A 15,021-nucleotide genomic window follows, 5' to 3' on the forward strand; every position below is an offset into this window, starting at 1 on the left:
AGCTGCCTAGAAGCGTGGGCTATAACCTTGCCGTGTTGCATTAGCACACACCCAAGCCCGACCCTTGAAGCATCGCAATACACCACAAATCCCTCTGTACCCTCTAGCAGGGTTAATACCGGTGCTGTAGTCAATCTTGATTTCAATTCCTGGAAGCTCCTTTCACAAACATCGGACCACTGGAACTTAGCTGCTTTTTGCGTCAATTTAGTCAATGGAGAGGCAAGAGTAGAAAATCCCTCCACAAATCTTCTGTAGTACCCGGCCAAACCCAAGAAACTGCAAATCTCTGTTGGAGTGGTTGGTCTAGGCCAATTCTTCATTGCTGAAATCTTTTGAGGATCAACCATAATTCCTTCCCTGGAGATGACATGACCCAAGAACGTGACAGATTCAAGCCAAATTCACATTTCAAAAATTTCGCATACAATTGGTGCTGTTGAATAGTCTGCAGAACTGCCCTGAGATGGTCAGCATGGTCCTCCCGACTTAGGGAATACACAAGAATATCGTCAATGAACACTATCACAAATGAGTCTAGAAAAGGCTTGAAGACTCGGTTCATAAGATCCATGAAAGCTGCCGGAGCATTTGTTAGCCTAAAAGACATCACCAGAAACTCAAAGTGCCCATACCGTGTCCTGAAAGCGGTTTTTAGAATATCCTGCTCCCTTATCTTCAATTGATGATACCCGGACCGTAAGTCAATTTTTGAGAAACACTTAGCACCTTGCAATTGATCAAACAAATCATTTATCCTTGGTAGAGGGCATATATTTTTGATTTTGACTTTGTTAAGTTGCCGGTAGTCAATACACATCCGTAGCGACCTATCTTTCTTCCTTACAAACAAAACCGGTGCGCCCCATGGTGACACACTCGGCCGGATGAAACCATTCTCTAGCAAATCCTTCAATTGATCCTTTAGCTCTTTCAATTCTGCTGGTGCCATTCTGTAAGGTGGAATTGATATAGGCTGGTGCCTGGCATCATATCAATTCCAAAATCAATCTCCCTGTCTGGTGGGATCCCAGGGAGCTCATCTGGAAAGACATCCAGAAATTCATTCACAACTGGCACAGACTCAAGGCTAGGTGCCTCGGCATCGGTGCCCGTAACCCGGACTAAATGATAGATACACCCCTTCTTGATCATCCTTGCAGCCTTAAGGTAAGAAATAAACTGACCTTTTGGTATTACGTTATCTCCCTTCCATTCCACAACGGGCTCATTAGGAAATTCAAGCCTCATAGTTCTAGTTCGACAATCAAGTTTGGAAAAACATGAATAAAGCCAATCCATTCCCATTATTACATCAAAATCGACCATCCCCAATTCAATAAGATCGACCATGGTATCCCTACCACGTACCGTGACAACATAACCCCTATAAACTCGTGCAGATGTAATAGGCTCACCCACCGGAGTAGATACCGAGAATGGTTCATGAAGCTATTCTGGTTCTATCCCAAATTCCATAGCAACATAAGGGTTAACATAGGACAAGGTGGAACCGGGGTCAATAAGTCCATACACATCATGAGAATGGACAGTTAGAATACCTGTAACAACATCTGGAGAAGCCTCTGCAGTCTGGCGACCACTCATAGCATAGAACCGGCTGGGTCCTCCCGAACTCTGCGCACCACCTCTAGCTGCACCACGCCCCGCAGGTGCTAGGGTACCTCAAGCTGGAGAGGGTGCTGAAGATGTAGCAGCTGCTGGGCTGGCTGGCTGTGCTGTGCCCCTACCCGCTCCCTGGCGGGATACACGACAATGCCTCTGAATATGGCCCCTCATCCCACATCCATAGCATATGGGTAACTCCATGTAGCAAATCCCTGAGTGCATCTTCCCGCTCCTGGGGCACGGGGACCTCTGCTGCTGCTGGGATCTCTCTCCTGACCGACTCCGCTGGTGGGATCCCTTGTTGCCCTGACTGGGCCTAAAACGACTCCACTGCTGCTACTGGCTGGGCCCTGATGGCGGTGCATTGGCTGAAGGCTGTGCAACAGACTGGGACGACCCTGATGATCATTCCCTGAAAACTGATCTTCTCCCACCTGGGTGACTCTTCCAAGTTGCCCGCAGACCGGGCCTTGCTGTTACCCTCTCTTTCCATCCTGCTCTACAGTTTACGGTTTTCTGTGGCTTGAGCAAATGCCACCATTTTCCCACAATTCATGTCAGAATTCAAGGCGCTGTAGAAGACTCCTTAATAGTCAAAGGGTTAAGGCCCTGAACAAACCGACACACCCTGGCCTCCATTGTAGGCAACATGTGGATAGCATACTTGGACAGGCGGGCAAACTCCATGTGGTACTCCCACACACTCTTGCTACCTTGCTTTAGATTCTCAAATTCTGTTGCACGGGCTGCCATTGTCTCGGCAGGCAGGAAATGATCTACAAGGGCGTCGGCAAACTCGCTCCACCTTGCCGGAGGGTTCCCCTCCTCACGGGAATCTTCCCACAACTCAAACCATGAATAGGTCACCCCTTTCAGACGGTAGGCAGCCAACTCTACTCCCTCTATCTCAGTTGCACGCATAACCCTAAGGGTCTTGTGCATCTCATTAATAAAATCCTGGGGGTCTTCCTCGGGATTTGCACCCGTAAACACTAGAGGGTCTAGCTGAAGAAATCTGTTTACCTTAGAACTGGTGGAATCCCCTTGCTGGCTAGATGAATTGGGTGCAACATTTGACCTCTGGTCCTGAGAGGCCACTAGCTGAGTCCACATCTGAATAGCTCCCCTAAGATCCCCATCAGAATTACCAGAACCAGAAGTTGGGGCTGGAGGCGGACCAAGAATATCAGTGGGAGGGATAGTAGCACCCTCAGCAGATGTAGGAACTGGTGTAGCAGTAGGGGGAATGTCCTCACCCCTCAGGTTCTCACCCACATCATCAATTACGAAGTCGACTGCCGCTCTTGGGGCAGCATTGGCTCCTTGGCCAGTTCTCGCTTTCTTTTTAGGTGCCATGTACTGAAAGTTGAAGGAATGCACTAGTTACGGGAGGAATAGTTTCATAATTGCCGCACGATCCAGAATATCAAAGAAGGGTGTCGTTCCTAAATGCCCTAGTAACCTCCAACTTATAGATATGGTTGACTACACACCGATAAGAAGGACTCTACTAGACACGGCTCCGAGACATCCTAGGACACTTTAAAACATTAGGCTCTGATACCAAGTTTGTCGTGCCCCAAACTCGGGAGGCGCGACCGGCGCTCAATCGAGTGAACACCACTGAGCAAGCCTTTTTAACACTTTCTACCCAACTTACTATGACCAAGAAAACCATGCTTTCATTTACTTAGAAAGTAGGAAAGACCGTACATATAACTTTGCTAGTTCATTTCATATTACCACATTTAAACCATAGTTAAGTTTCCAAGATTTCATACAGTTACAGTTTACAAGAACAAGAGTTTAGAATTACAACACAGTTCATTGACCCATCCATCACCCGTACATAACCCATACAAATGTCTACGGAGCCTCTAAAGATGCAAAAGACAGTTATGATAATGTCGGCAACAAGGCCCCGGTTATACCTCAAAAAGTGGAAATTTATAGCAAAAGACATACATCATAACCCTTGGAAGAAAAGGGCTCACCAAGGTTGCTGAGTGGAGGATGCTCCGCTACCTATGATCGGCACTGTCTGCTATGGAGCCACATACATCCATTCAAAGATGTAGCGCCCCCGGCAAAAGGGACGTTAGTACCATGGAACAATACTAGTATGTATAACTAAACACCATCTCGTTAGAAAGAACTATCATACAAGAACAAAGAAATCATACGGATCAATCAAAAGCTTTAAACGATCGCCGCATCATCAAATAAAAGGATCATATAACTTTCATATAATTTTCAAAGCTTTAGGTTGGGGCATTTAATACTGTTCATCATCATTCACAATACCACCGCTTTCTTGCGCGGAGTCCGATCACGACCCGATCGGCTAGGTTGCCTCATCTGACATGTATCTCAATCGCAATCTCATTCTCACTTTCCGAATTCAATATCAGCACAACTCCACCATGTGTTCGGCATGGCGTCCGATCACGGCCCGATCGCCTAGGCCTTCTTACCAAGACATTGTTCCTTTTTCATTAATCATCTCATTTCAATCTTTATTTCACATATATCAATTCATAGGCACTTGGGGCCACAATTATCACATCATACTTGGTACTAGGCCACATTTCATAACTCAAGCTCTTTTTCCCCACATTTTACATCATTTCCACTTTCAACATTAACCTTGCAATTTAGGATAATAGGAACACACAAGAGCAATTTAAGTTGTAAGCATAGAGAAGATTTCACATAGTTTGGCATAACAATCTCAGTATAAACTTAACTTGAAATCTAGGCATTTCAACACATGGTTCACATTCTTCACACATCCTTAATTTACCAAGAATAGTATACTGAACACATTGAGACACACCTTTCACGTATATATTTGCAACACCAATTCATGTGAAATAACAATCAATACATCAATCAAATTTTGATCTTACAACATTTGCATGGACACCAAAGGAGCTTAATTTCTAAGAAGAGGGGGTTTTAGCCATACATACCTCAATAGAGCTTTCCTTAAACTCTTACAAAATTTTTGAACTCTTAGCAATTTCGATCTATTTTATGAGAATTACAAGTTGAAAAAATTAGAGAGATGATTAAGATTCTAGCTCATTTGAGTATATTATCTAGCACTAAGTTTGCATTGTGATTTTAGGACCTTTTTGTGAGAGATTTTTATCATCCTACACTCCATTTGTTATATTTTTAGCTCACAATCTCCCTATACCCTATTATCTTTCATGCATGAAAGATAATCAATCCTTATACCCATGAACCCATTTGTTAATCACTTATTTTAATAGGAATTTCGAAATCAAGGTTAGGGCACAAGTTCTTACCTCTTAGGATGAAGGCCTAGCAATTTTACTTGAAAATCTTCAAAGATTTTGGCAAGGATTGTAGTGACTTGGTGAGAATTAGTTTCTCCCTCTAGAACTCCTTCTCTAACACTAAATGCAGTAGAAAATAGCATAAAAGGGTCTAATGGGGTATTTTTAATGAGATGGGGTCGGGTTTTAAAAGTTAGAAAATAGGAGCCCCGACTCAATCTGCGGTTGCATATGCGACCACATAACTGATATGCGGCCTGCAAAAGGGACCGCAAAATGGCCCTCAAAACTTGAACATTCTGCCTGGGTATGCGACAAAAATGCTGTCCGCATACCTGTTCTGCGAAGAATTTTGTTAATTTCTAACACATATTCCTAACTTGGCACTACCAAATTTTGGGTTTTTGAGTAAAAATTTCATGGGGCCTTACATCCTCCTCCACTTAAGATCATTCGTCCTCGAATGAGTATCAAGGTTCACTCATTAGCAATCCTTATGCAACTTCAGCTTTTTCACATCATGAAACGTATCAACAACCCCAAATTTGGCTAACTCCCTAAATTTCCAAAAGTTTTGCCAGAGTTTCCTTTGTAACTAGGCCTATCCACCTGTCAGAGAGCCCCAGAAACATATCCTAACAGCATATACACAATCTATAGACATGACATAAGCGTAATGACACCAACCATGGCCCCATAAGCAACATATAACCACAACGGAACAGTTTTACATAGACCAAATCAAGGGATACAGAGTTCATAGGAACCAAATTCATAGGAGCTATTACATGGCTATACAAACAAATGTGGGTACTTCTTTTTCATTTCTTCCTCGGCTTTCCAAGTGGCTTCCTCAACCTGCTGGTTTCGCCATAACACTTTTTCATTTTACCTATATATATATATATATATATATATATATATATATATATATATATATATATATATATATATGACTGGTAGAGCCCTGACCTTCTTCGTCACTACTCGATCGAGGTTAGGCTTGGCACTTACTGGGTACCGCTGTGGTGTACTCATGCCCTTTCTTGCACATGTTTTTCGTTTGCAGATCCAGGTTCTTCTGCTCAGCCATACTATCCGTGAGCCGAGGCGATCTAGAGACTTCGAGGTATATCTGCCGCATCCGCAGACCTAGAAGTCCCTCTCTATTCTCCCTTTAGCTATAGACTTCTTGTATTTTCTGTCGTTTAGACTTCTAGAGTTAGAACACTATGTATTTTCTTTAGCTTGTGTTTCATGAGATTCTAGGTTTTGGGAATGTTATTATTGGTCGAGAGCATTATTATTGTATATGCCGAACGACATTCCAGACACTTATTTATATTTCCCTGTTAGTTGGCTAGTTTTGTACTTTTAATTCTTTTTCCTTTAATTGTTAGGCTTACTAGGTGCCGTCACGACAGTTCATGGAGGGAGAACTTGGGCCATGACAAGTTGGTATCAGAGCTCTAGGTTCATAGGTGTCATGAATCACAACCTGATTTCTCAACTTCCGGACTTGCCTGTCAAGAATGGAAACTGGAATTTCTTCATATAACAGTTCTTTATTAACCTCAATAGTTCCAACCGGCACAATAGTAGACGGATCAAACACTACCTTCTTCAACATAGATACATGGAAAACTAGGTGGACCTATGACATCTCGGGTGGCAGCTCGAGCTTGTATGCCACCTAACCGATCCTCTGAATGATTCTATATGGTCTGACGTACCTCGGACTCAATTTTCCCTTCTTTCCAAACCGCATGATACCCTTTATGGGGGAAACCTTCAAAAATACCCAATCATCTTCTTTGAACTCCAAATCTCTGCGACGAATGTCTAAATAAGACTTTTGGTGACTCTGAGCAGTTTTCAACCTTTCCTTAATAATTTTAACTTTCTCCATGGCCTGATGCACAAGGTCCGGCCTTATCAATTCAGCTTCTCCAACTTCGAACAACCCAATGGGAGACCTACATCTTCTACCATACAACGCCTCAAATGGTGCCATCTGGATACTAGCATGGAAGCTGTTGTTATAAGCAAACTCTATGAGTGGTAAATGATTATCCCAGCTACCTTTGAAATCAAGACACAAGCACGCAACATGTCCTCGAGTGTCTGAATAGTCCACTCCGCTTGCCCTTCGGTATGAGGGTGAAAAGCCGTGCTAAGATTTACATGCGTACCCAAGCCTTTCTGAAATTTCTTCCAAAAGTTGGCCGTGAACTGAGCCCATCGATCCGAAATGATTGAGACTGGAGTGCCATGCAACCTGACTATTTATTTGATATACAACTGAGCATACTATTCCGCTGTGTCGGTAGATTTGACTGGCAAGAAGTGCGCTAATTTCGTGAGTCGATCCACGATTACCCAAATTGAGTCGAACTTGCGCGGAGTGCGCGGTAACCCTACCACAAAATCCATGTTGATCATTTCCCATTTTCACATTGGAATTTCTATGTTTTGAGCCAATCCACCGGGCCTTTGATGATCGGCTTTCACTTGCTAACAGTTCGAACATTTTGCCACAAAGTCTGCCACATCCCTTTTCATGTTGTTCCACCAATAAACTTCCTTGAGATCATGATAGATTTTTGTAGAACTTGGGTGCACGGAATACCTAGAAGTGTGAGCTTCTACCATGATCCTTTCCCGAAGATCGTCAATATCCGGAACACATTGGCAGCCTTGGTACCATAGGGTACCATCATCCATGCAAAAGGAAAAAGCTGTGGTCTTGTGTTTATGAATCCCCTCTTTCAGTTGTGCTAATAATGGATCGTTGAATTGCTTCTTTTTCACTTCTGCCACAAGCGATGATTTAACCCTATTCTGCACGATCACTCCCCCTTCACTAGAGTCCGCAAGACGAAATCCTAAACTAGCCAATTGGTGAACCTCCCTGGCCAACGGCCTCTGATACGCCTTCAAATGAGGAAAACTTCCCAAGATTTCCGACTAAGAGCATCCCCCACAACATTAGCCTTCCCCAGGTGATAGAGAATATCAATGTCATAGTCCTTGAGTAACTCGAGCCATCTCCTCTGTCTCAGATTCAACTCCTTTTGTTCGAAAATATATTGAAGGCTCTTGTGGTCCGTAAATACATCCACATGGACCCCATACAAATAATGTTGCCAAATCTTTAGTGCAAACACCACTGCCGCAAGCTCTAAGTCATGGGTTGGATAGTTCTTTTCATGATTCTTGAGTTGCCTAGAAGTGTAGGCTATAACCTTGCCGTGTTGCATTAGCACACACCCAAGCCCGATCCTTGAAGCATCACACTACACCACAAATCCCTCTGTACCCTTTGGCAGGGTTAATACCGGTGCTGTAGTCAATCTTGATATCAATTCCTAGAAGCTCCTTTCACAAGCATCGGACCATTGGAACTTAACTGCTTTTTGCGTCTATTTAGTCAATGGAGAGGCAAGAGTAGAAAATCCCTTCTCAAATGTTCTGTAGTACCCGGCCAAACCCAAGAAACTGCGAATCTCTGTTGGCACTACGAGATTTCGGGTTTTTGTGTAAAAATTTCATGGGGCCTTACACATGCGATGCTTTTTACGCAGGTGGGGGACCGCAGGTGCGTCCCCATGACTATAGAAGCGGAAATCGCTGGGCAGAAAAGAGTGAAATCGAGGGTTTGAGTTCATAACTTCAAAAATTGATTTAGAGCTCGGTAGAAGGCGATTTCTTGAGAGTTTTTGAAGGAGAACAATTGGGTAACGAATTCTAACTCTAATTTGGTACGAATTCTAACTCTAATTTGGTTCTAATACATTAATCTATTGTTATTTTCCTCATCTAATCTACTAATTTGAGTGGAAGAATGGGGATTTGTGGGAAAAGTTTCCCAATCGAGTAATTGGGTTTTGATCGGGTTTTAGTTGTCGAAATTGAGTAATTTTTGGACGAGTGAGCTCGTGAGTGAATGGGTGTTCTAAATTGGTAAATTTTACCTGATTCGAAGACGTGGGCCCGGGGAGGATTTTTAGGCATTTTTCTAATTTCTTGCCGTAGCTTTGAACTCATTAGTTAAATGAGTTTCTTGTAGTTTTATTTACGTTATGTAATTGATTTGATTAGATTTGGGCCACTCATAGTTGGATACTCGTGGCAAGAGCATGATATCAGATTGATTTTGAGCTAGTTCGAGGTAAGTGGCTTGCCTAACCTTGTGTGGGGGAACTCCCCTTAGGATTTTGGTACTGTTGTTATTTGAATGCCTTGTACGTGAGGTGAAGAGTGTGTACATGTGCTAATTGTTGAAAAACCCCATTTTCATTAAGTAAATATATGTGTTAGTATTTGATGCCTCATGTGTAGTTTAGGAAAGCATGCTTATGTGACTTAACTGTCTTAACTGCTTTACTTGAATTCTGTGTAGCATGTTTAGGGTTGAATTACCTATTTTCTTGATATGAACTTGAATAGAACTGTAAATTTCCTTGTTGAGACTGTTGTGTATTTACTTTGGGACTACGGAACGGATTTTCGGGAGATCCCCTTACATGTTTATTTTGGGACTACAAGACGGTATCCCGGGAGATCCCCCTATACTGGATATTTATTTGGGACTACGTCGGTATTCGGGAGATCCCCTACACATTTACGATTTGGACTACGGGACAGTATCCGGGGAGATCCTTTACACATTTACGTTTGGGACTACGGGACTTTATCCTGGGAGATCCCTTGTTGTTTCCTCGGTGTACCGAGTTATTTCTTTTTGTGATTTCATTTTAATTACTGTTAGTAGTTCAATTACACTGTCACATTTCTTACTGCTTTTACCTATATATATATATATATATATATATATATATATATATATATATATATATATATATATATATATATATATATATATATATATNTATATATATATATATATATATATATATGACTGGTAGGGCCCTGACCTTCTTCGTCACTACTCGATCGAGGTTAGGCTTGGCACTTGCTGGGTACCGCTGTGGTGTACTCATGCCCTTTTCTGCACATGATTTTCGTATGCAGATCCAGGTTCTTCTGCTCAGCCATACTATCCGTGAGCCGAGGCGATCTAGAGACTTCGAGGTATATATGCCGCATCCGCAGACCTAGAAGTCCCTCTCTATTCTCCCTTTAGCTATAGACTTCTTGTATTTTCTGTCGTTTAGACTTCTAGAGTTAGAACACTATGTATTTTCTTTAGCTTGTGTTTCATGAGATTCCAGGTTTTGGGAATGTTATTATTGGTCGAGAGTATTATTATTGTATATGCCGAACGACATTCCAGACACTTATTTATATTTCCCTGTTAGTTGGCTAGTTTTGTACTTTTAATTCTTTTTCCTTTAATTGTTAGGCTTACTAGGTGCCATCACGACAGTTCATGGAGGGAGAACTTGGGCCATGACAAGTTGGTATCAGAGCTCTAGGTTCATAGGTGTCATGAATCACAACCCAAGTCTCGCGGATCGGTACTGAGACGTCTGTACTTATCTTCGAGAGGCTATGTAACAATTAGGAAAATTCCACTTCATTTGATTCCTTGTCATGCGAGATTATTTATATCAAAATTCTAATCCTCTGTCTCCTATTATCTCACAGATGGTGAGGAAACGTGCTACCGGAGATGATCAGACACCCGCGCCCCCTGCTAGAGCCGCCAGAGGTCGGGGCCGGGTAGAGGCCGAGGACGCGCATGTGGTGCAGCCAGAGCACCCGTGCGAGCTGCCACAGAGGAGCCACCAGCAGCTCCAGTTGGAACCAGGCGCCTGATATGCCTACTGTTACTACTACTGCAGCTCTCCAGGAGACCCTTGCATAATTCATGAGCATGTACACCACTTTAGCTCAAGCAGGGTTGATTCCCCTTGCTGCAGCCACATATAAGGCCGGGGGAGGAGCACAGACTCCCCCCCGTCCGCACCCCAGAGCATCGGATTCAGGTTGATCAGATCCCAGAGGTTATACTGGTACCACTTGTAGCCCCAGTTCAGCCCGAGGATAGCGCAGTAGCTTCAGAAGAGGAGCAGCAGAGGCTTGAGAGGTTCAAGAAGTACCAGCCTCCTACATTCAGTGGTCTAGCATCGGAGGATGCTTAGGGATTTTTGGAGGAGTGCCGCCGTATTCTCCGCACTATGGGTATATCAGGGTCGAGTGGGGTTTCTTTCACTACCTTCCAGCTTCGAGGAGCAACAAGTCAGGCTGAGGCAACTTCCCTTACATGGACTCAGTTTTCAGATATGTTTTTGAGGGAGTACGTTCCTCAGAGCCTCAGAGACGCATGGCGCACGGAGTTTGAGCATTTTTACCAGGGTTCTATGACTTTTTCGGAGTATGTTGTCTGTTTCAGTGACTTGGCTAGGCGTGCACCGACCTTGGTTTCCATGGTTCATGAGAGAGTTCGCCATTTTATTGAGGGGCTTATTCAAGCATCAGATCTAGCATGACCCGGGAGTTGGAGATGGATATTGCTTATCAGCAGGCGGTGAGCATTGCTAGGAGAGTAGAGGGCATGCTTACTCGGGATAGAGAGGAGAGAGAGGCTAAGAGGTCTCGAGAGTTGGGCCATTATTCTGGTGCCCGTTCTCCAGCTGCAGTTCGTCATGGTAGGGGTTATATGAGTCGCCCCGTTCATTCAGCTCTTCCAGCAGCCAGCGGTATTCCAGCTCCTCCTAGACCTCAAGAGCCTTATTATGCACCTCTAGTATCTAGTGCACCTCCTGCAGGGGGTGCTTTCAGTGGTCAGTCTAGCAGACCTGGCCCGAGCCAGTCACAGTCGCCACGTCCTCCTAGAGCTTGTTTTAAGTGTTGCGACACATGCCATATGGTGAGGGATTGCCCTAGACTTAGGAGGGGTGCACCTCCACAAACTTCTCAGCCACAGCGTGCTCCGTAGAGTTCCCATGCTATGATCACAACACCAGTTGCTACCCCACCTGCTCAGCCAGCTAGAGGTAGAGGTCGGGGAGGTAGAGGTCGCCCTAGAGGGGGAGGACAAGCCAGATGCTATGCCCTTCCTACCCGTACTGAGGTTGTTGCCTCTGATTATGTCATCACAGGTATTGTTCCAGTCTGTCATAGAGATGCATCGGTTCTATTCGATCCAGGCTCTACTTATTCTTATGTGTCCTCTTATTTTGCCCCGCATTTGGGCGTATCTCGGGATTCTTTAAGTTCCTCTATTTATGTTTCTACTCCTGTGGGAGATTCTCTTATTGTGGACCGCGTTTATCGGTCGTGTTTGATTGCTCTTTGTGGTTTTGAGACAAGATCCGACTAATTATTGCTCAGCATGGTAGATTTTGATGTTATCTTGGGCATGGACTGGTTGTCACCCCATTATGCTATTCTTGAATGTTACGCCAAGACCGTAACACTAGCTATGCTAGGTGTACCATGATTAGAGTGGAGGGGTACCTTAGATCACAATACCAGTAGAGTTATTTCATTTCTTAAAGCTCAGCGAATGGTTGAGAAGGGGTGTGACGCGTATCTAGCTTATGTGAGAGATGTCAATATTGATACCCCTACAGTTGATTCAGTCCTAGTAGTACGGGATTTCTCTGATGTGTTTCCAGCTGATCTTCCGGGCATGCCGCCTGACAGAGATATTGACTTTGGCACTGATTTGTTGCCGGGCACTCAGCCCATTTCTATACCTCCTTACCGTATGGATCCTCCTGAGTTGAAGGAGCAGTTACAGGAATTGCTTGATAAGGGCTTTATTCGGCTATGTATTTCCGTATGCAGTAAAATCGGAGGGTCCAATTTTCTATCATTGCGATGGCTCGTAGGCACATTTCATAGGTTCGAGATTATGGTCTAGGTTCACCCTCGAGGGCTATTGACGCTCGAACTCGGGGCAGTGTAGACCAACGGTTGTGATGAAAAAGTGGGGAGTTCCCAAGACACATAACCAGAGCTGACAAAGTCTGGTGGGCTAAGTTCAGACCTGAATCATAGCGTCAGCTAGCTGTCCCATCTCCATATCTTTGTAATAAAGTATTTGTACTATGTTGGGGTTTTCCCTCATATATAAAGGGGGTCCTTGCCACTTTGAAAAGGTGGTTGCTCAGTACTAAGAAATACACGAACATTCTCTCTAACATTTTCTCTTGAGCTCATTACTTCATTTATTGTTTACATTCATTGTGCTCTATTTATTGTTCATCATTTATGGCCTATCATTGATCATAAAAGAGCCATCGTCATAGCTCTTATAACTATTATATCCCCCTTAGATGCCCTGAATCGACCACCCAGCTCGACCCCAAGGCCCTGTAATCGACAGCTCGAGGCCTTCGATCCGCCACCGTTTGGTTCGGTTATCTTACCATTTCTAAGCTATAATCCTAATTTCTTACCTTTTACTTAGCATCCATCATGTAACAACTAGCATAAAAATAGATCACGTATTTTTAGAACCTCACAATCAAATTTAATTGTTATTACCATTTTCACAGTAAACAGTTTGGCGCCCACCGTGGGGTTAAAGATAATAGTGATTATTTTCTTGCTGGTTTTACCACATAACGTAAGTTGTCCTTCACACTTTTCTTGTCCAAGATATTCGATTTCAGGTCAATATGTCTAACTCAGTAAATGGAGGTGAAAACAACAATCTTGAGGACCGAGGAGAGAACAGTGTGAATGTTCCAGGTGTTGGTGTACCACCGCAAAACGCTGAGAGTACGCCGGAACCAATTCCCGAGTTTATGACCTCATACAACTCCCAACACGGTAACGATGATCCTCACATTAGCAAGGGAGCACGCCGAAAGATTCAACAGGAAATCCGGAAAAATCCAACATGGGCTGAGAGAGAGATTCCTCAGCATGTCGTTCATATAATCATCGGGGGGACGGACATTCCCCAACGACTCGTGATCAAACGGATAAAAATATCCGCTGTAATAGAAGGGCCGATCCGAGACCGCGTGACCGAAGACACCCTTGCATTCAGCGAGGAAGATTTCGGGACCTTAACACAGCCACACAATGACGCCCTGGTAATTTCATTTCTTTTAAATAACATTCGAATTAAACGTGTGCTCGTGGACCCAGGCAGCTCAGCCAACGTAATCAGGTCAAAGGTAGTAGAACAGCTCGGGCTGCTTGGTGAGATCGTACCCGCCTCCCGGGTCCTCCACGACTTCAACATGGCCGGTGAAATAATGAAAGAGGAGATCACCCTCTCGGTTGACATATCCGGTACAGTTTAGAACACCAAGTTCCACGTTATCGGCGGTGACATGAGGTACAACGCATTGCTTGGCAGGTCGTGGATACATAGCATGATGGCAGTGCCGTCAACTCTACACCAGATGATGAAGTTCCCAACACGGGATGGTATAACAACCATATATGGAGAACAACACGCGGCTAAAGAAATGTTCGCAGTTTACCAGGAGGCGCCGAATCCTATACGCTCTACCTCGGATGAGTCTGGAAGCGTACAAACACCCGAAGATGATGAAGAAGATTTCCCCGCTCCCCGGACTTTCGTTGCCCCCGAAGAGTCGGATGTAACAAAATCGACAATTGAAGAGCTGGATCAAGCTGTTTTGATCGAGCATCTCCCAGATCAGAAGGTATACCTAGGAACGGGATTAACCCATGAACTCAGGAAAAAACTCATTCAATTCCTTATTAATAACATCGACTGTTTCGCTTGGTCCCACTAAGATATGACAGGAATCCAGCTGGAAATAACCACCCACCGGTTAATTGTCGACCCTAGGTTTAAACCGGTGAAGCAAAAAAGAAGACCCCAGTCCGAAATAAAACACGTGTTCATCAATGACGAGGTAACGAAACTCCTTAAAATAGGGTCTATTAGAGAGGTAAAGTACCCCGAATGGCTGGCCAACGTAGTAGTAGTGCCTAAAAAGGGAAATAAGTTAAGAATGTGTGTAGATTATAAAGACTTGAATAAGGCATGCCCCAAGGATTCATTCCCGTTGCCTAACATCGATCGCCTGATCGATGACACGGCCAGCCACAAAACCCTCACCTTTCTTGACGCCTACTCGGGGTATAATCAAATTTAGATGAACCCCGAGGATAGGGAGAAGACTTC

At 44.0% G+C, this 15,021-nt stretch overlaps 1 protein-coding gene across 1 annotated transcript; it reads left to right on the forward strand.

Moving 5' to 3' along the window:
- The first annotated feature begins 13,657 nt into the window (after window positions 1-13,657).
- Window positions 13,658-14,164, forward strand: LOC109240630. The gene has a single exon (XM_019407298.1). The coding sequence runs from the start codon at window positions 13,658-13,660 to the stop codon at window positions 14,162-14,164; it is 507 nt and encodes a 168-aa protein (XP_019262843.1).
- The last annotated feature ends 857 nt before the right edge of the window (window positions 14,165-15,021 follow it).

This window comes from Nicotiana attenuata, unplaced genomic scaffold, assembly GCF_001879085.1.
Source record: "Nicotiana attenuata strain UT unplaced genomic scaffold, NIATTr2, whole genome shotgun sequence".
Classification (NCBI taxonomy): domain Eukaryota; kingdom Viridiplantae; phylum Streptophyta; class Magnoliopsida; order Solanales; family Solanaceae; genus Nicotiana; species Nicotiana attenuata.